We start from the raw sequence: 23,290 nt of genomic DNA on the forward strand, positions 1-23,290 counted from the left end.
CCTAGTCCCTTTTTTGAACAGGGGCACGACATTCGCCACTCTCCAATCCCCTGGTACCACCCCTGTTGACAGTGAGGACGAAAAGATAATTGCCAACGGCTCTGCAATTTCATCTCTTGCTTCCCATAGAATCCTTGGATATATCCCGTCAGGCCCGGGGGACTTGTCTATCCTCAAGTTTTTCAAAATGCCCAACACATCTTCCTTCCTAACAAGTATTTCCTTGAGCTTACCAATCTGTTTCACACTGTCCTCTCCAACAATGTCGCCCCTCTCATTTGTAAATACAGAAGAAAAGTACTCGTTCAAGACCTCTCCTATCTCTTCAGACTCAATACACAATCTCCCGCTACTGTCCTTGATCGGACCTACCCTCGCTCTAGTCATTCTCATATTTCTCACATATGTGTAAAAGGCCTTGGGGTTTTCCTTGATCCTACCCGCCAAAGATTGTTCATGCCCTCTCTTAGCTCTCCTAATCCCTTTCTTCAGTTCCCTCCTGGCTATCTTGTATCCCTCCAATGCCCTGTCTGAACCTTGTTTCCTCAGCCTTACATAAGTCACCTTTTTCCTCTTAACAAGACATTCAACCTCTCTTGTCAACCATGGTTCCCTCACTCGACCATCTCTTCCCTGCCTGACAGGGACATACATATCAAGGACACGTAGCACCTGTTCCTTGAACAAGTTCCACATTTCATTTGTGTCCTTCCCTGCCAGCCTATGTTCCCAACTTATGCACTTCAATTCTTGTCTGACTACATCGTATTTACCCTTCCCCCAATTGTAAACCTTGCCCTGTTGCACGTACCTATCCCTCTCCATTACTAAAGTGAAAGTCACAGAATTGTGGTCACTATCTCCAAAATGCTCCCCCACTAACAAATCTATCACTTGCCCTGGCTCATTACCCAGTACTAAATCCAATATTGCCCCTCCTCTGGTCGGACAATCTATATACTGCGTTAGAAAAGCTTCCTGGACACACTGCACAAACACCACCCCATCCAAACTATTTGATCTAAAGAGTTTCCACTCAATATTTGGGAAGTTAAAGTCGCCCATGACTACTACCCTATGACTTCTGCACCTTTCCAAAATCTGTTTCCCAATCTGTTCCTCCACATCTCTGCTACTATTGGGGGGCCTATAGAAAACTCCTAACAAGGTGACTGCTCCTTTCCTATTTCTGACTTCAACCCATACTACCTCAGTAGGCTGATACTCCTCGAACTGCCTTTCTGCAGCTGTTATACTATCTCTAATTATTAATGCCACCCCCCCACCTCTTTTACCACCCTCCCTAATCTTATTGAAACATCTATAACCAGGGACCTCCAACAACCATTTCTGCCCCTCTTCTATCCAAGTTTCCGTGATGGCCACCACATCGTAGTCCCAAGTACCGATCCATGCCTTAAGTTCACCCACCTTATTCCTGATGCTTCTTGCGTTGAAGTATACACACTTCAACCCCTCTCCGTGCCTGCAAGTACTCTCCTTTGTCAGTGTTCCCTTCCCCACTGCCTCATTACACGCTTTGGCGTCCTGAATATCGGCTACCTTAGTTGCTGGACTACAAATCCGGTTCCCATTCCCCTGCCAAATTAGTTTAAACCCTCCCGAAGAGTACTAGAAAACCTCCCTCCCAGGATATTGGTGCCCCTCTGGTTCAGATGCAACCCGTCCTGCTTGTACAGGTCCCACCTTCCCCAGAATGCGCTCCAATTATCCAAATACCTGAAGCCCTCCCTCCTACACCATTCCTGCAGCCACGTGTTCAACTGCACTCTCTCCCTATTCCTAGCCTCGCTATCACGTGGCACCGGCAACAAACCAGAGATGACAACTCTGTCTGTCCTGGCTTTTAACTTCCAGCCTAACTCCCTAAACTTGTTTATTACCTCCACACCCCTTTTCCTACCTATGTCGTTGGTACCAATGTGCACCACGACTTCTGGCTGCTCACCCTCCCCCTTAAGGATCCTGAAGACACGATCCGAGACATCCCTGGCCCTGGCACCCGGGAGGCAACATACCTTCCGGGAGTCTCGCTCGCGACCACAGAATCTCCTATCTATTCCCCTAACCATTGAATCTCCTACAACTATTGCTTTACTATTCTCCCCCCTTCCCTTCTGAGCCCCAGAGCCAGACTCAGTGCCAGAGACCTGGCCGCTAGGGCCTTCCCCCGGTAGGTCATCCCCCCCAACAGCATCCAAAACGGTATACTTGTTTTGAAGGGGAACGGCCACGAGGGATCCCTGCACTTTCTGCCTGTTTGTTTTTTTCCCCCTGACTGTAACCCAGCTATTCTTGTCCTGTACCTTGGGTGTGGTTACCTCCTTGTAACTCTTCTCAATCACCCCCTCTGCCTCCCGGATGATCCGAAGTTCATCCAGCTTCAGCTCCAGTTCCCTAACACGGTCTTTGAGGAGCTGAAGTTGGGTGCACTTCCCGCAGGTATAGTCAGTGGGGACACCGGTGGTATCCCTCACCACCCACATCCTACAGGAGGAGCATGTAACTGGCCTAGCCTCCATCCCCTCTTACCTGACAGAATATAGCTGCCCTGTGGACTAACTAGATCTCCGCCCACCGACCCTGCTCCCAGTCAGCTACACTTCTGTAAACTCCTGGCTCTCTTCGCACTCTTTGCGGAAATGTCGGAAACAAAATGAAAGGAGCGCCTTACTCCCTCCTCACCTAACTCCCTCGGTCACCAAACTCTCACTATCGCACTCAAATGCACCAAATTCAGCCCTCAGTGCCATAGCCAGGGGTTCAATCGCCAGTGCGAAGAGCAGGGGGGACAGGGGACACTCCTTCCTTGTCCCTCGAAGCAACCAAAAGTACTCAGATCTCCTCTTGTTCGTGGCCACACTCGCCATCGGGACCTCGTACAACAGCCTAACCCACCTGACAAACCCCTCCCCAAACCCAAACCACTTCAGCACCTCCCACAAGTACCCCCGCTCTAGCCTATTGAAGGCCTTCTGAGCGTCCATCGCCACCACTATCTCCGACTCCCCTTCCTTCGCCGGCATCATAATAATGTTCAGGAGCCTTTGCACATTCGCGTTCAACTGGCTCCCCTTCACGAACCCCATCTGGTCTTCGTGGATCACCTGCGGCACACAATCCTCAATTCTCATGGCTAAGACCTTCGCCAGCACCTTGGCATCTACATTTAATAACAAAATTGGCCTGTAAGACCCACACTGCAGGGGATCCTTGTCCCGCTTCAAGATCAAGGAGATCAGTGCCCGGGACATCGTCGGGGGAAAAGCCCCCCCCTCCCTTGCCTCATTGAAGTTCCTAACTAGCAACGGGCCTAACAGGTCCACATATTTCTTGTAGAATTCGACCGGGAAACCGTCTGGCCCCGGTGCCTTCCCCGCCTGCATGCTCCCTATCCCTTTGGCCAGCTCCTCCAACCCAATCGGGGCCCCCAATCCCGCCACCAGTCCCTCTTCCACCTTTGGAAACCTCAATTGGTCCAGAAAGCGGCCCATCCCTCCCTCCTCCAGTGGGGACTCGGACGGATACAGTTCCTCATAAAAGTCCCTGAAGACCCCATTGATGCCAACCCCACTCCGCACCACACTCCCTCCCCTATCCTTAACTCCCCCGATCTCCCTAGCTGCGTCCCGCTTCCGAAGTTGATGCGCCAGCATCCAACTTGCCTTTTCCCCATACTCTTAAATCGCCCCCTGGGCCTCCACCTTCCTGGTGGTCAACAGGTCGAATTTGGCCTGGAGGCTAAGCCTCTCCCTCAACAGTCCCTCCTCAGGCACCTCCGCATACCTCCTGTCTACCCTCACCATCTCCCCCACCAGCCTCTCCCTCTGCTCTCTCCTCTCCTTGTGGGCCCTAATAGAGATCAGCTCTCCCCTAACCGCCGCCTTCAGCGCCTCCCATACCATCCCCACTCGGACCTCTCCGTTATCGTTGGCCTCCAGGTATGTCTCTATGCTTCCTCGGACCCTCACTCACCTCCTCGTCCACCAGCAGCCCCATCTCCAAGCGCCACAACGGGCGCTGGTCTCTCTCCTCCCCCAGCTCTAGGTCTATCCAATGCGGGGCGTGATCCAATATGGCTATCGCCGAGTACTCGGTATCCTCTACTCTCGCGATCAGAGCCCTACTCATAATAAAAATGTCGATCAGGGAATAAGCCTTATGAACATGCGAGAAGAATGAAAATTCCCTAGCCCCCGGCCTTGCAAATTTCCAAGGGTCCACCCCTCCCATCAGGTCCATAAACCCCTCAGCACTTTAGCCGCCGCCGGCTTCCTACCGGTCCTAGACGTGGAGCGATCCAGTGCCGGATCCAACCCGTGTTAAAGTCCCCCCCCCCCCATTATCAGGCCCCCCACTTCCAAGTCCGGGATCCGACCCAACATGCGCCACATAAAACCCGCATCGTCCCAGTTCGGGGCATACACATTGACCAGTACCACCCTCTCCCCTTGCAGCTTACCACTTACCATTACGTAGCTGCCGCCATTGTCTGTCACAATGCTCGACGCCTCAAACGACACCCTCTTTCCCACCAAGATCGCCAGCCCAACGATTTTTGGCATCCAGCCCCGAACAAAATACCTGACCTACCCACCCCTTCCTCAATCTTACCTGGTTTGCCACCTTCAGGTGTGTCTCCTGGAGCATGACCACATCCGCCTTCAGCCCCTTCAGGTGCGCGAACACCTCGGCCCGCTTGACCAGCCTGTTCAGTCCCCTTACATTCCAGGTTATCAGCTAGATCAGGGGGCTACCCGCCCCCCTCTCCGCCGACTAGCCATAACCCCTCCTCAGCCAGCCACACGCCCGCACCCCACGCCTGACCCGTTCCCCACGGCGGCAGACTCCCGTCCCAACCCCCTCTACTCGCTCCAGCTCCCCCTTGACCATACCAGCAGCAACCTGGTTCCCCCCCACCCCACCCATTAGGACCCCTCCTAGCTGCTTTGCTCCCCCCATTGCACTCCCGCAAGTCAGCTGACTCCTGCTGACCCCAGCCACTCCCGCCTCTCCTTCGACTCCTCCCATTGTGGGGCATACCCTCCTCCACCATTACCCATCCACAGGCTCTCCGCCTCCCCCTTCCATCCCAAGCGCGAGAAACAACCCTCGTTTCCCTGCCCTGGCCCCGCCCCCTCCAGCGCGGGAAAAAGCCCGCGCTTTCCACCTGCCCGGCCCCGCCTCCTCTGACGCAGCTCCTTTTACAGGCCCAGTCCCCCCACCCCCGACTCGGGCCTCCCCCTCCCCCGCGGGGCCCCATCCCCCCTACCGGCCATCCACCACCACTCCATTTACTTACCCCCCTCCAAGAGCCCACCCGACAGACCCAACCAAAACAGTGCCCACCCCACCCTAACCGAACCAAAAAGAAACAAGAGCAAAGAACCCCCCCTCAAAATGTAACACCCCAACAACAATCCCCGACCACCCATCCCGACCCTCAGTTTGTGTCCAGCTTCTCGGCCTGAACAAAGGCCCACGCTTCCTCCGGAGACTCAAAATAATGGTGCCGGTCCTTGTAGGTGACCCACAGTCGCGCCGGCTGCAACATGCCAAACTTCACCCCCTTCCTGTGAAGCACCGCCTTCGCCCGATTGTACCCGGCCCTCCTCTTCGCCACCTCCGCACTCCAGTCCTGGTATATTCGAACCTCCGCATTCTCCCACCTGCTGCTCCTCTCTTTCTTGGCCCACCTGAGCACGCACTCCCGATCAGCGAACCGTTGAAACCGCACCAGCACCGCCCGCGGAGGCTCGTTAGCCTTGGGCCTCCTCACCAGCACTCTATGGGCCCCTTCCATCTCCAGGGGCCCCTAGATGGACCCCGCTCCCATCAGCGAGTTTAACATGGTGACCACATAGGCCCCCACATCCGACTCCTCCAGCCCCTCCGGGAGGCCCAGAATCCGCAGATTCTACCGCCTCGACCGATTCTCCATCTCCTCGAACCGTTCCTGCCATTTCTTGTGGAGCGCCTCGTGCGCCGCCACGTTTACCGCCAGGCCTAAGATCTCGTCCTCGTTGTCGGAGATCTTTTGTCGGACCTCGTGGATTGCCATCTCCTGGGCCGTCTGGATCTCCAGCAGCTTGTCGATAGAAGCCTTCATCGGCTCAAGCAGGTCCGCTTTGATCTCCCTGAAGCAGTGCTGGATAACCTCCTGCTGCTCCTGCGCCCACTGCATCCACGCTGCCTGGTCCCCGCCCGCCCCCATTTTGCTCTTCTTCCCTCGCACCTTCTTTGGGTTCACCACCACTTTTTTCGTCGCCCCGCTCCTGGTCCAAGCCTACACTGTCGGGGAACTATTGCAATCTTCTTCCCACACCGGGAAATGTAGAAAACATTCCGCTGGAAAGAGCCCAAAAGTCTGTTCCAAGCGGGAGCTGCCGAACGTGTGACTTAGCTCCGCATAGCCGCACTCGGAAGTCAATAGTCCTACATTAATCCAATTCAGATTCTCTTCCTGAACCTAGTGGTGCGTTAAGGCAGACTTCCATCTGTTCCCATCGCTGGTTATTCCTGGAACAGGCCACTAGTCTGTCGCCAGAGGCTTATACTTGAGGGGTGTGACTCCACATCAAGCGTGGCTGATCAGGACTCCCTCTCGCCCCACCAGCTACTCCAGGATTTGGAAGAATTTGCAGACTCATGAGGCAGGAATGCTACCCACTGCGTCACAAGATCTCCGCCATGCATCAGTACTTCTCCCAATAAAATAGTCTTCTAGTTTGATAGTCAATAAGCAGAGGCTGGGAATTCCACAGTGAGTAACTCCCCTCCTGACCCCCCAAAGCCTGTTTACCGTCCACAAGGCACATGTCCGGAGCATGATGGAAAACTCTCCACTTGCCTGGATGAGCGCAGCTCCAACAGTACTCGAGAAGCTCAACACCATCCAGGACAAAGCAGCCCATTTGTTTGGCACCCCATCGAACACCTTAAACATTTACTCCCTCCACACTGATGCACAGTGGCAGCCATTTGTCCCATCCACAAGATGCACTGCAGTAACTCACCAAGGCTCCTTAGGCAGCACCTCCCAAACCCATGGCCTCTTCCATCTAGAAGGACAAGAGCAGGAGGCACATGGGGACATCACCACCAGGAGGTTCGCCTCCAAGTCACTCACCACCCTAACAGCACTATGGGAGTACCTACACCATATGGCCTGCAATGATTGAAGAACACAGCTCATCACCACTTTATCATGGAGATGGAAGGGCAGTAAATGTCGACACTATCAGCGACACCCGCATCCCAAGAAGGAAAACAAAATGTTAGAATTCACTATAGTTTAAAACATCCAAGAAATAAGTTGCTGTAGATGCCTGTTGATCCCGTGTCTGCAGTGTGCTGCAGATTGATTTACTCATTAACTCTAATCAATCTTGTTCCTCTTTCAAGCAACAAGCTTATTTCTCAAAACCAAGTTTCCTTTCCCATCAGCAACATTCCTGTGGCTGACCCTCGTTTCTCCATTTTAAAATGCTGGGAATGAACTAAAATGCAATCGAGGGTGAGGGGCTTCTGTCTGATCCAGATTGGAGAAGCTGAAGGATATGCACCCGCAAAGGGTAAGGGATTGAATGGAAGTTAGCTCGGTGGATGATAGGTTACATGAATAGGACGGGAGTAGAGGAATACAGACCCTGGAAATGCAGGTGGTTAAAGGTTAGACGGGCATGGTGACCAGCGCTGGCTTGGAGAGCCGAAGGGCCTGTCCCTGTGCTGTCCTTTGATGGAGAGGGAGAACCAGTTTGATGAACCCGATCATTCTGGAGGAATGACTGCAATGGGATATTCCTCAGCTTTATAAACACCAAGCAAACACTTCACAGCATTTGGTGATTATTACGGGTACTAACAAGAACTTTATTTATATAGCACCAATAAAACAGCTCCACCGTAGCGTTGTCAGAAATAATTTGTCACTGAAGCACCGAGGAGATATAGGGCAGGTGACAAAAAGCTTGGTCGAAGAGGTAGGTTTAATGAAAGACAGAGAGATAGTTCAGGATTGAATTCCAGAGAGTCGGACAGAGGCAGCCAGTGGTGGAGTGATTAAAGCCAGGAACATTCTGGAGGCCAGAAATGCGATGAATGCAGGGATGTTGGAGGGTGATGGAATTTGGGGACATTATCGATACAGGACGGGCCAACGATAATGAGGGATTTGAACACAAGAACGGGAATTTAAAATTTGAAACGCCGCAGTGGAAGGTGGCGCAGTGGTTAGCACTGTTGCCTCATAGCACCAGGGACCTGGGTTCAATTCCAATCTTGGGTGACTGTATGGAGCTTGTATGTTCTCCTTGTGTTTGCGTGAGTTTCTTCAAGGTGCTCCGGTTTCGTCCCACATGTGTAGGCCTGGGGGGGCAGGCCTAGGTCGGGTGCTCTTTAAGAGTGTCGGTGAAAAGGGGCTGGTTTAGCACAGTGGGCTAAATAGCTGGCTTGCAAAGCAGAACAATGCCAGCAGCACGGGTTCAATTCCCGTACCAGCCTCCCCGAACAGGCGCCGGAATGTGGCGACTAGGGGCTTTTCACAGTAACTTCATTGAAGCCTACTTGTGACAATAAGCGATTATTATAGTGTCGGTGAAGACCCGATGGGCTGAATGGGGTTGTTTAGCACAGGGCTAAATCGCTGGCTTTGAAAGCAGACCAAGGCAGGCCAGCAGCACGGTTCAATTCCCGTAACAGCCTCCCCGAACAGGCGCCGGAATGTGGCGACTAGGGACTTTTCACAGTCACTTCATTTGAAGCCTACTTGTGACAATAAGCGATTTTCATTTCATTTCTGCACTGTAGGGATTCTATGATTGACAGTGAGTGCGCTAGGAGACCTTGCACCTTTAAATATCTATAATAGCTGATAAATATTTTCTTATTCCTAGATGTGGGAAGACAGCAATGCTGAGATCTCCCAGGACCTGCTGAGCACTGAGGACGCAGATTCCCCTGCAGAAGAATTGGTTTATTCTATCTGGCCTCCGTCAAATGGCCACGTGGCTCTGAAATCATCGCTGGACGACAGCATTCTGGAGTTTAGCCAGACACAGATCAACAATGGACAAATCACCTTTGTGCATCACGGTGAGACAGGAGTCATCATTTATTATTGAGCTGGTTTACATGTTTTTGGTTATTCAGCAGGGTTAACGACTGACCTGATCTTACAGTAAAACCTGGTTAACACAGTCCCAGTCAGCAGCATCAAACACTGATAGTGAAATAGGACAGTAAAGTGTTCATGGGCAAAGAGAGAAAAGAGCATGGACACAGGTTGGAGCAAACTCAGGAGATATCGGGGGAGACGGTGACAAATTGTTAATCCCGAGACTAACGCTCTGGGGACACGGGTCCAAATCCTACCACGGCGGCTGGTGGAATTTAAATTCAATTAATGAAATCCGGAATTGAAAGTTAGTCTCAGTAATAGTGACTGTTAAATTATCAATTGTTGTAAAAATCCATCTGGTTCACTGATGTCCTTTAGCAAAGGAAATCTGCCGTCCTTACCCGGCCTGGCCTCCATGTGACTCCAGACCCACAGCAATGTGGTTGACTCTTAACTGCCCTGTGAAATGGGCGAGCGAGACACTGGGGGTAATTAGGGATGGGCAATAATTCCATATTCCATGAAAAAAATAAAGAAAAAATAAGTTAGGTACCAGGGTGATGAGTTTGAGTAGGCTGAGAAACGTTTTCTGAAGCTTGCCTTCTCCGAGGTGAATACAGGAACCCGGAGTTCCCAGAGTGGATGCTGTTAGGTCCAGTCCATGTTCCAACTAAAGTTGTACAGCGATCAGAGTCAATGCAGTAGGTGGTAACCTCAGCGATATCACCAGTTGTCACGAGGAAGGAGAGAGCTGATCAATTATATTTTCATTGGACTAGGCCTGTTTTTGAAATAAGGGATATTTGCTTTCCTGTCCATTCTGCATTCATTTGGAGAGCGAGAATTGAGCCTTTGTCTCAGTTTTGTGAGTCTAGCACTGGCCGGGATACTCCGGCAGTTCTTGCCAGTGAGATCTTCCAGTCCTGCCGAGAGCGAGCCCCCGTCGCGGGTTTCCTGGTGGCGGGTGAGCACAGAACGGGAAACCCTGTTGACAGCGGCAGAATCAGAAGGTCCCATCGCCGGCCTCCACAGGGCGTACACCGAGTACATACGGCAGCGAGGCTGTGTCACCAGCCCTGGGCCGAGCGACTAAATCATCCTCTTTCTTCCTAATTAAACAATATAATCATTGTTTTCCCAAGCCCCAAATCATTTCCTTTAGACCCTGCTCCTCTTCCTGGATCCTGAGTCAGAGTCACAGAGTTTTTACAGCACGGAAAAAGGCCCTTCGGCCCATGTTGTCTGTGCCGGCCATCGAGCATCTATTTCCTCTCGTTCCATTTTCCAGCACTCGATCCGTAAGCTTGTCTGCTCTGTCATTCCAAGTTCTCATCTAAATACTTCTTAAATGTTGTGAGGGTTCCTGCCTCTACTCAGGAAAAAGATAATGTTGTGGAGGAGAATGCTGAGCCCCAGGCTAATAGAATAGATGGCATTGAGGTACGTAGGGAAGAGGTGTTGGCAATTCTGGACAGGCTGAAAATAGATAAGTCCCCGGGACCTGATGGAATTTATCCTAGGATTCTCTGGGAGGCCAGGGAAGAGATTGCTGGACCTTTGGCTTTGATTTTTATGTCATCATTGGCTACAGGAATAGTGCCAGAGGACTGGAGGACAGCAAATGTGGTCCCTTTGTTCAAAAAGGGGAGCAGAGACAACCCTGGCAACTATAGACCGGTGAGCCTCACGTCTGTAGTGGGTAAAGTCTTGGAGGGAATTATAAGAGACAAGATTTATAATCATCTAGATAGGAATAATATGATCAGGGATAGTCAGCATGGCTTTGTGAAGGGTAGGTCATGCCTCACAAACCTTATTGAGTTCTTTGAGAAGGTGACTGAACAGGTAGACGAGGGTAGAGCAGTTGATGTGGTGTATATGGATTTCAGCAAAGCGTTTGATAAGGTTCCCCACGGTAGGCTATTGCAAAAAATACGGAGGCTGGGGATTGAGGGTGATTTAGAGATGTGGATCAGAAATTGGCTAGCTGAAAGAAGACAGAGGGTGGTGGTTGATGGGAAATGTTCAGAATGGAGTACAGTCACAAGTGGAGTACCACAAGGATCTGTTCTGGGGCCGTTGCTGTTTGTCATTTTTATCAATGACCTAGAGGAAGGCGCAGAAGGGTGGGTGAGTAAATTTGCAGACGATACTAAAGTCGGTGGTGTTGTCGATAGTGTGGAAGGATGTAGCAGGTTACAAAGGGATATAGATAAGCTGCAGAGCTGGGCTGAGAGGTGGCAAATGGAGTTTAATGTAGAGAAGTGTGAGGTGATTCACTTTGGAAGGAATAACAGGAATGCGGAATATTTGGCTAATGGTAAAGTTCTTGAAAGTGTGGATGAGCAGAGGGATCTAGGTGTCCATGTACATAGATCCCTGAAAGTTGCCACCCAGGTTGATAGGGTTGTGAAGAAGGCCTATGGAGTGTTGGCCTTTATTGGTAGAGGGATTGAGTTCCGGAGTCGGGAGGTCATGTTGCAGCTGTACAGAACTCTGATACGGCCGCATTTGGAGTATTGCGTACAGTTCTGGTCACCGCATTATAGGAAGGACGTGGAGGCTTTGGAGCGGGTGCAGAGGAGATTTACCAGGATGTTGCCTGGTATGGAGGGAAAATCTTATGAGGAAAGGCTGATGGACTTGAGGTTGTTTTCGTTGGAGAGAAGAAGGTTAAGAGGAGACTTAATAGAGGCATACAAAATGATCAGGGGGTTGGATAGGGTGGACAGTGAGAGCCTTCTCCCGCGGATGGATATGGCTGGCACGAGGGGACATAACTTTAAACTGAGGGGTAATAGATATAGGACAGAGGTCAGAGGTAGGTTCTTTACGCAAAGAGTAGTGAGGCCGTGGAATGCCCTACCTGCTACAGTAGTGAACTCGCCAACATTGAGGGCATTTAAAAGTTTATTGGATAAACATATGGATGATAATGGCAGTGTAGGTTAGATGGCTTTTGTTTCGGTGCAACATCGTGGGCCGAAGGGCCTGTACTGCGCTGTATTGTTCTATGTTCTATGTACTGCCCTTTCAGGCAGCGAGTTCCAGATTCACAACAACCTCTGAGTGAAAAGATGTTCCCTCACATCCCCTCTGAACCTTCTGCCCCCTCCCTTAAACACATGCCCCATGGTAATTGCCCCCTCCCCTAAGGGGCAAAGTTCCTTCCTATCCACCCCTCATAATATTGTACAGACTGTGTTGAAATCCAGTCTTATCGCACCATCACTGTAACTCATTCTGCCCCATTATGGAACCCCTTCCCTTTCTCAATGTCCACTCCACACATAAGCCACTGAGCTGAGACTGCACCTCTTGGTGTCATCCTCCACATGGGGTTTGGCCCTTCACCCTGGTTGCTCAATTAAATATTTTAAAATTTATTCCTGGGATGTGGCGGCAAGGTCAGTGTTTGTTACCCATCCCTAATTGCCCTTGGCCCTCCTTTTATTGCTGCAGGGGTAGATACACATAGAACATAGAAAATACAGCACAGAACACGATGTTGTGCCGAACCTTTGTCCTAGATTAATCATAGATTATCATTGAATTTACAGTGCAGAAGGAGGCCATTCGGCCCTTTGAGTCTGCACCAGCTCTTGGAAAGAGCACCCTACCCAAACTCAACACCTCCACCCAACACCAAGGGCAATTTGGACATTAAGGTCAATTTATCATTGGCCAAGTCACCTAACCCGCACATCTTTGGACTGTGGGAGGAAACCGGAGCACCCGGAGGAAACCCACGCAGACACGGGGAGGACGTGCAGACTCCGCACAGACAATGACCCAAGCCGGAATCGAACCTGGGACCATGGATCTGTGAAGCAATTGTGCTATCCACAATGCTACCGTGCTGCCCTTAAGAACAAATAAATCTACACTATATCATTTTCCCGTAATCCATGTACCTATCCAACAGCTGCTTGAAGGTCCCTAATGTTTCTGACTCAACTACTTCCACAGGCAGTGCATTCCATGCCCCCACTACTCTCTGGGTAAAGAACCTACCTCTGATATCCCTCCTATATCTTCCACCTTTCACCTTAAATTTATGTCCCCTTGTAATGGTGTGTTCCACCTGGGGAAAAAGTCTCTGACTGTCTACTCTATCCCCCTGATCATCTTATAAACCTCTATCAAGTCGCCCCTCATCCTTCTCCGCTCTAATGAGAAAAGGCCTAGCACCCTCAACCTTTCCTCGTAAGACCTACTCTCCATTCCAGGCAACATCCTGGTAAATCTTCTTTGCACCTTTTCCAGAGCTTCCACATCCTTCCTAAAATGAGGCGACCAGAACTGTACACAGTACTCCAAATGTGGCCTTACCAAAGTTTTGTACAGCTGCATCATCACCTCACGGCTCTTAAATTCAATCCCTCTGTTAATGAACGCGAGCACACCATAGGCCTTCTTCACAGCTCTATCCACTTGAGTGGCAACTTTCAAAGATGTATGAACATAGACCCCAAGGTCTCTCTGCTCCTCCACAATGCCAAGAACTCTACCGTTAACCCTGTATTCCGCATTCATATTTGTCCTTCCAAAATGGACAACCTCACACTTTTCAGGGTTAAACTCCATCTGCCACTTCTCAGCCCAGCTCTGCATCCTATCTATGTCTCTTTGCAGCCGACAACAGCCCTCCTTACTATCCACAACTCCACCAATCTTCGTATCGTCTGCAAATTTACTGACCCACCCTTCAACTCCCTCATCCAAGTCATTAATGAAAATCACAAACAGCAGAGGACCCAGAACTGATCCCTGCGGTACACCACTGGTAACTGGGATCCAGGTTGAATATTTGCCATCCACCACCACTCTCTGACTTCTATCGGTTAGCCAGTTCGTTATCCAACGGGCCAAATGTCCCACTATCCCATGCCTCCTTACTTTGTGCAGAAGCCTACCATGGGGAACTTTATCAAATGCCTTACTAAAATCCATGTACACTACATCCACTGCTTTACCTTCATCCACATGCTTGGTCACCTCCTCAAAGAATTCAATAAGATTTGTAAGGCAAGACCTACCCCCCACAAATCCGTGCTGACTATCCCTAATCAAGCAGTGTCTTTCCAGATGCTCAGAAATCCTATCCTTCAGTACCCTTTCCATTACTTTGCCTACCACCGAAGTAAGACTAACTGGCCTGTAATTCCCAGGGTTATCCCTAGTTCCTTTTTTGAACAGGGGCACGACATTCGCCACTCTCCAATCCCCTGGTACCACCCCTGTTGACAGTGAGGACGAAAAGATAATTGCCAACGGCTCTGCAATTTCATCTCTTGCTTCCCATAGAATCCTTGGATATATCCCGTCAGGCCCGGGGGACTTGTCTATCCTCAAGTTTTTCAAAATGCCCAACACATCTTCCTTCCTAACAAGTATTTCCTCGAGCTTACCAATCTGTTTCACACTGTCCTCTCCAACAATATTGCCCCTCTCATTTGTAAATACAGAAGAAAAGTACTCATTCAAGACCTCTCCTATCTCTTCAGACTCAATACACAATCTCCCGCTACTATCCTTGATCGGACCTACCCTCGCTCTAGTCATTCTCATATTTCTCACATATGTGTAAAAGGCCTTGGGGTTTTCCTTGATCCTACCCGCCAAAGATTGTTCATGCCCTCTCTTAGCTCTCCTAATCCCTTTCTTCAGTTCCCTCCTGGCTATCTTGTATCCCTCCAATGCCCTGTCTGAACCTTGTTTCCTCAGCCTTACATAAGTCACCTTTTTCCTCTTAACAAGACATTCAACCTCTCTTGTCAACCATGGTTCCCTCACTCGACCATCTCTTCCCTGCCTGACAGGGACATACATATCAAGGACACGTAGCACCTGTTCCTTGAACAAGTTCCACATTTCACTTGTGTCCTTCCCTGACAGCCTATGTTCCCAACTACAATACTTTTTCTCTATTGCACTTTGATACAATTGAGTGGCTCAGCCATTTCGGAGATCAGTTAAGAATCTAGCACATGTGGATCTGGAGTCACATGTAGGCCAGACCAGGTACAGTCGGCAGATTTCCTTCCCCCCGCCCCAAGGGTATTAGTGAACCAGATGGGTCTATTTGTCAATCGGTGATAGTTTTGCCATTACTGAGAGTAGCTTTCAATTAAAATTCTACCAGCTGCAGGCTAATGTCCAGGGAACACAGGTTTAAATCCCAGCACAGCAACCTGTAGAATTTAAATCGAAAGCTACTCTCAGCTATGGTAGCCATGATGTGGAGATGCCAGTGTTGACTGGGGTGAGCACAGTAAGAAGTCTTACAACACCAGGTTCAAGTCCAACAGGTTTGTTTCGAATCAAAGGCAATGATGCAAGATGATACTCTGAATGCGAGTCTTTGCAGGTAATTAATTGTCTCAAACCAGGACAGTTGGTAGGATTTTGCAAGCCCAGGACAGATGGTGGGGGGGGTGAATGTAATGCGACATGAATCCAATGTCCCGGTTGAGGCCGTACTCACGTGTGCGGAACTTTTCTGCTCGGTGATTCTGTGTTGTCGCACGTCCTGAAGGCCGCCTTGGAGAACACTTACCCGAAGATCAGAGGCCAAATGTCACCTCTTGGCAATTCACACCTCTTTAACCTGGGATTATCCCTCTCTCCAGTTGCTCCGTCTGGACCTGTAAAGACTTAATTACCTGCATAGACTCTCATTCAAAGTATCATCTTGCATCATTGACGTTGTCTATATATATGTTTCTGGAACCCACCTCTTCATTCACCTGAGGAAGGAGCAGCGCTCCGAAACAAACCTGTTGGACTTGAACCTGGTGTTGTTAGACTTCTTACTGTGCTCAGCTATGGTGACAGTGAGGGAGCTCTGAATGATGGCGGTGCCAGTAATCCAGAGGCCCAGGAAACGCAGGTTCAAATCCCAGGCTGGCCCAGTGTGAATACCACCGTGCCACCATCTCCCCTGAATGGTGATTAATAAAATAGAAAACGCTGAATGGATTCTATTGCACATCAAAAGTTTGATAACTTTTCATAGAACTTTGTGTGTAAATATTAAGTGTGTTATAATCTATAACCTGCTTTTCCCCTGGTGTCTGCAGGGCCGTTATCTGGAGGGTTCAGCTTTGTGGTGTCTGATGGAGTGAATGGTGGATCTGCTCAGCTGTTTACAGTCAGCGCTAGACGCTTGGACATCCTGGTTGAAAAGGAGGAGACTCTCGTTATTTATCCAGGTAAGGACACAGGTTGTGGGGTACCTCAGAGATTGAAATCATTCAGAGATCCCTCTCTGCCACCATAGCTGAGGACAGCCAGTTCAGAACCAAGCAGGAAGGAAACTGGGATTTTCCTGTTGTGTGTGACGTGCTGGCACCAGGAATGTTTGACCCAGTCCGACATCAGGAAACTGTACTGAGTCGTTCGACATAAGTCTTTTCAAGAATATCAGCAGTGAGGAGATGTCTTGCCTCCTGCTTGGAAGGGAGCTGGTGTATGATCTAAGTGGAAAGAGGGGGAGTGGAGGAAGGGATATCACTTGCAGATTTATTGATGAGGGTTTGGGGGAGCCCAAATCACACAAATAAAATAATAAAGTTTTTGTTCATGTCCTCCAGGAACACGCCAGCCAATCACGAGCCGTCATCTGAAAGCGAGAACCAGCGACAGTAGCAATCGACCAATCACGTACACGGTCGTGACTGCTCCATCAATGGGACAACTAATCCAGGTCGCAGGTCGCAATGTAACCAGGAAGGTCTCCGACTTCACCCAGAGAGATGTGAGTTCAGTAATCAATTCCCTTTATTTCACAGAAAAATCTCATCAAACAGATTCTTACATGAGCAGTTATTTAGAGTCTGCGACCAAGAAAGACACGCTGTTAGGTGAACTGGACATTCTGAATTCTCCCTCCGTGTACCCGAACAGGCGCCGGAATGTGGCGACTAGGGGCTTTTCACAGTAACTTAATTGCAGTGTTAATGTAAGCCTACCTGTGACAATAAAGATTATTATTAATTAAAGCTCTGTTGGTATATCCCTACAAGCTGAAAATATAAATTATCCTTCACAAGGATTGTTCCTAGTTTGAAGAGGTTTACTAGAGGTTGCAGGAATCTCTGCTCAGAGAAATCCTCACAGACCCAGTTAGTTTCAAAGTGTAGGTCAGTCGGTATATCGAGCATTATGATTCTGGAATGTATACCTGTGGATCTCCATTGGAGGGCAACGTACAGACTTGGGTCCTCCACCCACCTTACCCCCAGTGACAATACAGTTCAATATAGAGTCAAGTGTGTGCACGTGGCCCCTGCTCATCTGTGAAGTCCAGTCAACAGAAACCTTATCAATAGCCCAGTCTATCAGGTCATTGCTCCGATATCTAGACTACAGTGCATTGATTTTTTTTTTTTTAATTCCCAATTAAGGGGCAATTTAGCGTGGCCAATCCACCTAACCTGCACATCTCTGGGTTGTGGGGGTGAGACCCACGCAGACATGGGGAGAATGTGCAAACTCCACACGGACAGTGACCCGGGGCCGGGATCGAACCCGGATCCTCGGCGCCGTGAGGCAGCAGTGCTAATCACTGGGCCACCGTGCTACCCCTGACTAGTCCATTGATATGATTAAATAGGAAGGAAATGACAGACATTATATGAGATACACATGTTGTGTTACTGAAATCTCCCTTCAGTTTCTGCCACTGTTTGTTAATGCTCTGTCTGATGCTACCAATCCTCACGGACTTTATCGCAACTCTTCCTGTTTCTGGTTTGGGCTGTGGCACTAAGTGGGGAGTACAGAGCCAAGCTTGCTTCTCTGCTTACCCCAAATCCACATAACACACAGATTTGAGCAGGAGGCCAGGATCAATCTAACCTCGTTTTGTCCAGACAGCCTACACTTGGAGACCGACTGGGTCAGTGAGAATTTCTCTGAGCAGAGATTCCTGCAACCTCTAGTAAACCTCTTCAAACTTGGAACAATCCTTGTGAAGGATAATTTATATTTTCAGCTTGTAGAGAGCTTCCTGCAACTGACACAATGATAATGTCTGAGACCTGGTTAGTGATAGTAACCAGGATACAGGGTCTGGGTTAGTTATAGTAGCCAGGCTCTAGGACAAGGCTTAGTGATAGTAACCAAGCTCCAGGGCCTGGGATAGTGATAGTAACCAGGCTCTGGGGCCTGGTTTGGTGATCAGTAACCAGGCTCTGTGGCCTGGGTTAGTGATAAGTAACCAGGCTCACGGGACTTGGTTAGTGATAAGTAACCAGGCTCCAGGATCTGGGATAGTGATAGTAACCAGGCTCCAGGACAAGGCTTAGTGTTAGTAACCAGGCTCTGGGGCCTGGGTTAGTGATAGTAACCAGTCTCTGGGTCCTGAGTTAGTGATAGCAACCAGGTTCTGGGGCCCTGAGTTAGTGATAGTAACCAGGCTCTGGGGCCCTGGCTTAGTGACAGTAACCAGGTTCTGGGGCCCTGGGTTAGTGATAGTAACTAGGCTCTGGGAGCTGGGTTAACAATAAGTAACCAGGCTCTAGGGTCTGGGTTAGTGCTAAGTGACCAGGCTCTGTGGCCTGGGTTAGTGCTAAGTAACCAGGCTCTGTGGCCTGGGTTAGTGCTACGTAACCAGGCTCAAGGGACTGGGTTAGTGATAAGTAACCAGGCTCCAGGACAAGGCTTAGTGATCCCCTGTGGTCGTTCCCCTTAGTAACAAGTATACCGCTTTGGATACTGTTGGGGGGGGGGACTTACCAGGGGTAAGCCATGGGGTACAGGTCTATGGCACAGAGTCTGTCCTTGTTGCTCAGAAGGGAAGGGGGGAGAGGAGTAGAGCATTAGTCATTGGAGACTCCATAGTTAGGGGGATAGATAGGAGATTCTGTGGGAACGAGAGAGGCTCGCGGTTGGTGTGTTGCCTCCCAGGTGCCAGGGTGCGTGATGTCTCGGATCGTGTTTTCGGGATCCTTCAGGGGAGCAGCCCCAAGTCATGGTCCACATAGGTACCAACGACATAGGTAGGAAAAGGGATAGGGATGTAAGGCAGGAATTCAGGGAGCTAGGGTGGAAACTTAGATCTAGGACAAACAGAATTATTATCTCTGGGTTGTTACCCGTGCCACGTGCTAGCGAGACGAGGAATAGGGAGAGAGAGGAATTGAACGCGTGGCTACAGGGATGGTGCAGGAGGGAGAGTTTCAGATTTCTGGATAATTGGGGCTCATTCTGGGGTCGGTGGGATCTCTACAAACGGGATGGTCATCACCTGGACCAGAGGGGTACCAATATCCTGGGGGGTAAATTTGCTAATGCTCTTCGGGAGGGTTTAAACTAGTTCAGCAGGGGCTTGGGAACCTGAATTGTAGCTCCAGTATACAGGAGGTTGAGAGTAGTGAGGACATGAGTAAGGTTTCAAAGTTGCAGGAGTGTACCGGCAGGCAGGAAGGTGGTTTAAAGTGTGTCTTCTTCAATGCCAGGAGCATCCGGAATAAGGTGGGTGAACTTGCGGCATGGGTTGGTACCTGAGACTTCGATGTTGTGGCCATTTTGGAGACATGGATAGAGCAGGGACAGGAATGGTTGTTGCAGGTGCCAGGGTTTAGATATTTCAGTAAGTGCAGGGAAGGTGGTAAAAGAGGGGGAGGGGTGGCATTGTTAGTCATGGACAGTATTACGGTGGCAGAAAGGACGTTTGATGAGGACTTGTCTACTGAGGTAGTATGGGCTGAGGTTAGAAACAGGAAAGGAGAGGTCACCCTGTTAGGGGTTTTCTATAGGCCTCCGAAAGGTTCCAGAGATGTAGAGGAAAGGATTGCAAAGATGATTCTGGATAGGAGCGAAAGCAACAGGGTAGTTGTTATGGGGGACTTTAACTTTCCAAATATTGACTGGAAATGCTATAGTTTGAGTACTTTAGATGGGTCCGTTTTTGTCCAATGTGTGCAGGAGGGTTTCCTGACACAGTATGTAGATAGGCCAACGAGAGGCGAGGCCATATTGGATTTGGTACTGGGTAATGAACCAGGACAGGTATTAGATTTGGAGCTAGGTGAGCACTTTGGTGATAGTGACCACAATTCGATTACGTTTACTTTAGTGATGGAAAGGGATAGGTATATACCGCAGGGCAAGAGTTATCTCTGGGGGAAAGGCAATTATGATGCGATGAGGCAAGACTTAGGATGCATCGGATGGAGAGGAAAACTGCAGGGGATGGGCACAATGGAAATGTGGAGCTTGTTCAAGGAACAGCTACTGCGTGTTCTAGATACGTATGTACCAGTCAGGCAGGGAGGAAGTGGTCGAGCAAGGGAACCATGGTTTACTAAAACAGTCGAAACACTTGTCAAGAGGAAGAAGGAGGATTATGTAAAGATGAGACGTGAAGGTTCAGTTAGGGCACTCGAGAGTTACAAGTTAGCTAGGAAGGACTTAAAGAGAGAGCTAAGAAGAGCCAGGAGGGGACATGAGAAGTCTTTGGCAGGTAGGATCAAGGATAACCCTAAAGCTTTCTATAGATATGTTAGGAATAAAAGAATGACTAGGGTAAGAGTAGAGCCAGTCAAGGAAGTAGTGGGAAGTTGTGCTTGGAGTCCGAGGAGATAGGAGAGCAGCTAAATGAATATTTTTCGTCAGTATTCACACAGGAAAAAGATAATGTTGTCGAGGAGAATACTGAGATTCAGGCTACAAGACTAGAAGGGCTTGAGGTTCATAAGGAGGAGGTATTAGCAATTCTGGAAAGTGTGAAAATAGATAAGTCCCCTGGGTCGGATGGGATTTATCCTAGGATTCTCTGGGAAGCTAGGGAGGAGATTGCTGAGCCTTTGGCTTTGATCTTTAAGTCATCTTTGTCTACAGGAATAGTGCCAGAAGACTGGAGGAAAGCAAATGTTGTCCCCTTGTTCAAGAAGGGGAGTAGAGACAACCCCAGTAACGATAGACCAGTGAGCCTTACTTCTGTTGTCGGCAAAATCTTGGAAAGGTTTATAAGGGGCTGTTTAGCACAGGGCTAAATCGCTGGCTTTGAAAGCAGACCAAAGCAGGCCAGCAGCATGGTTCAATTCCCGTAACAGCCTCCCCGAACAGGCGCCGGAATGTGGCGACTAGGGGCTTTTCACAGTAACTTCATTGAAGCCTACTTGTGACAATAAGCGATTTTCATTTCATTTCAAGAGATAGGATGTATAATCATCTGGAAAGGAATAATTTGATTAGAGATAGTCAACACGGTTTTGTGAAGGGTAGGTTGTCCCTCACAAACCTTATTGAGTTCTTTGAGAAGGTGACCAAACAGTTGGATGAGGGTAAAGCAGTTGATGTGCTGTATATGGATTTCAGTAAAACGTTTGATAAAGTTCCCCACGGTAGGCTATTGCAGAAAATACAGAGACATGGGATTCAGGGTGATTTAGCAGTTTGGATCTGAAATTGGCTAGCTGGAAGAAGACAAAGGGTGGTGGTTGATGGGAAATGTTCAGCCTGGAGTCCAGTTACTAGTGGTGTACCACAAGGATCTGTTTTGGGGCCACTGCTGTTTGTCATTTTTATAAATGACCTGGAGGAGGGCGTAGAAGGATGGGTGAGTAAATTTGCAGATGACACTAAAGGCGGTGGAGTTGTGGACACTGCGGAAGGAGGGACATAGATAAGCTGCAGAGCTGGGCTGAGAGGTGGCAAATGGAGTTTAATGCAGAAAAGTGTGAGGTGATTCATTGAAATGAAATGAAAATCGCTTATTGTCACAAGTAGGCTTCAATGAAGTTACTGTGAAAAGCCCCTAGTCGCCACATTCCGGCGCCTGTTCGGGGAGGCCTGTATGGGAATTGAACCCGCGCTGCTGGCCTTGGTCTGCTTTACAAGCCAGCTGCTTAGCCCACTGTGCTAAACCAGCCCCTATTCATTTTGGGAGGAATAACAGGAAGACAGAGTACTGGGCTAATGGTAAGATTCTTGGTAGTGTGGATGAGCAGAGAGATCTCGGTGTCCATGTACATAGATCCCTGAAAGTTGCCACCCAGGTTGAGAGGGTTGTTAAGAAGGCGCACGGTGTGTTAGCTTTTGTTGGTAGAGGGATTGAGTTTCACAGCCATGAGGTCATGTTGCAGCTGTACAAAACGGCCGCATTTGGAGTATTGCGTGCAATTCTGGTCGCCGCATTACAGAAGGATAGCTTTAAATTGAGGGGAGATAGATATAGGACAGATGTCAGAGGTAGGTTCTTTACTCAGAGAGTAGTGAGGGCGTGGAATGCCCTGCCTGCAACAGTAGTGGACTCGCCAACACTAAGGGCATTCAAATGGTCATTGGATAGACATATGGACGATAAGGGAATAGTGTAGATGGGCTTTAGAGTGGTTTCACAGGTCGGCGCAACATTGAGGGCCGAAGGACCTGTGCTGCTCTGTACTGTTCTATGTGGAGCATTCATAGCGCGTTCTCTCCTCTCCACCAACAGCTGGAAGCTGAGAATATTTTCTACCAACATAATAGACCTAAGGAGCCTTTCTGGAAATCCCAGGACTCGTTCCAGTTCACAGCTTCCTCTCCCCCCGTGGTTACGGAGAGACAGAACCTGACGTTGTGCATCACCTTCGAAAACCATCGTCCTGAACTAGGCACTCAGCTCTGGTACAATAAAGGTAAAGTGCAGTCTTTGCATCGCTCAGGCACCCTTGTTCAAAACACTGCGGCTTCCCAAGGGCAAAGCAAGTACAATATTTGCTGGACCGCTTTGTTCTGGGATAGAATTAGAGCACGTCATAAATCTTTTCACCTTCATTCCTGACCCCTGTGCTTAATCCAAAGAGGATTCACAAGCTCTCTCCTACCTCTCAGTTTGCTGAAACAATAGCACTTTTCCAATGCAGATCAGTGAATCATCAAACGGATTACAGCTCAGGAGGAGGCCATTCGGTCTGTCCTATCTGTACTGGATTTTTAAGAGAGCTGACTAATTAGGTTCACACCCCTGCTCTCTCCCCACAGCCCAGACGCTGTCACGGAGTCACTATTTAATGTTTGTAATTTACCGTTCGCCCCTCGGGCAGCAAATATTTGCAGTAAATTACGCACATTATCTCACCCCTGTCTCTGTCTGAAGTGCTAGCACTGACATGATGGGCTGAGTAGGCACCTTCTACACTAGGGCGGCACAGTAGCACA

The 23,290-nt window shown here is 49.3% G+C and overlaps 1 protein-coding gene across 1 annotated transcript in view; it reads left to right on the forward strand.

Moving 5' to 3' along the window:
* The window catches only part of LOC140404311 (chondroitin sulfate proteoglycan 4-like), a 158,625-nt gene that overhangs the window by 129,992 nt on the left and 5,343 nt on the right, over positions 1-23,290 (forward strand). The window contains exons 6-9 of the mRNA XM_072492675.1: positions 8,916-9,114; positions 16,222-16,353; positions 16,735-16,898; positions 22,584-22,767. Coding sequence (XP_072348776.1) covers positions 8,916-9,114; positions 16,222-16,353; positions 16,735-16,898; positions 22,584-22,767 — 679 coding nt within the window. The remainder of the gene's footprint in view (positions 1-8,915; positions 9,115-16,221; positions 16,354-16,734; positions 16,899-22,583; positions 22,768-23,290) is intronic.

Source organism: Scyliorhinus torazame, chromosome 30 (assembly GCF_047496885.1).
Source record: "Scyliorhinus torazame isolate Kashiwa2021f chromosome 30, sScyTor2.1, whole genome shotgun sequence".
Lineage (NCBI taxonomy): Eukaryota > Metazoa > Chordata > Chondrichthyes > Carcharhiniformes > Scyliorhinidae > Scyliorhinus > Scyliorhinus torazame.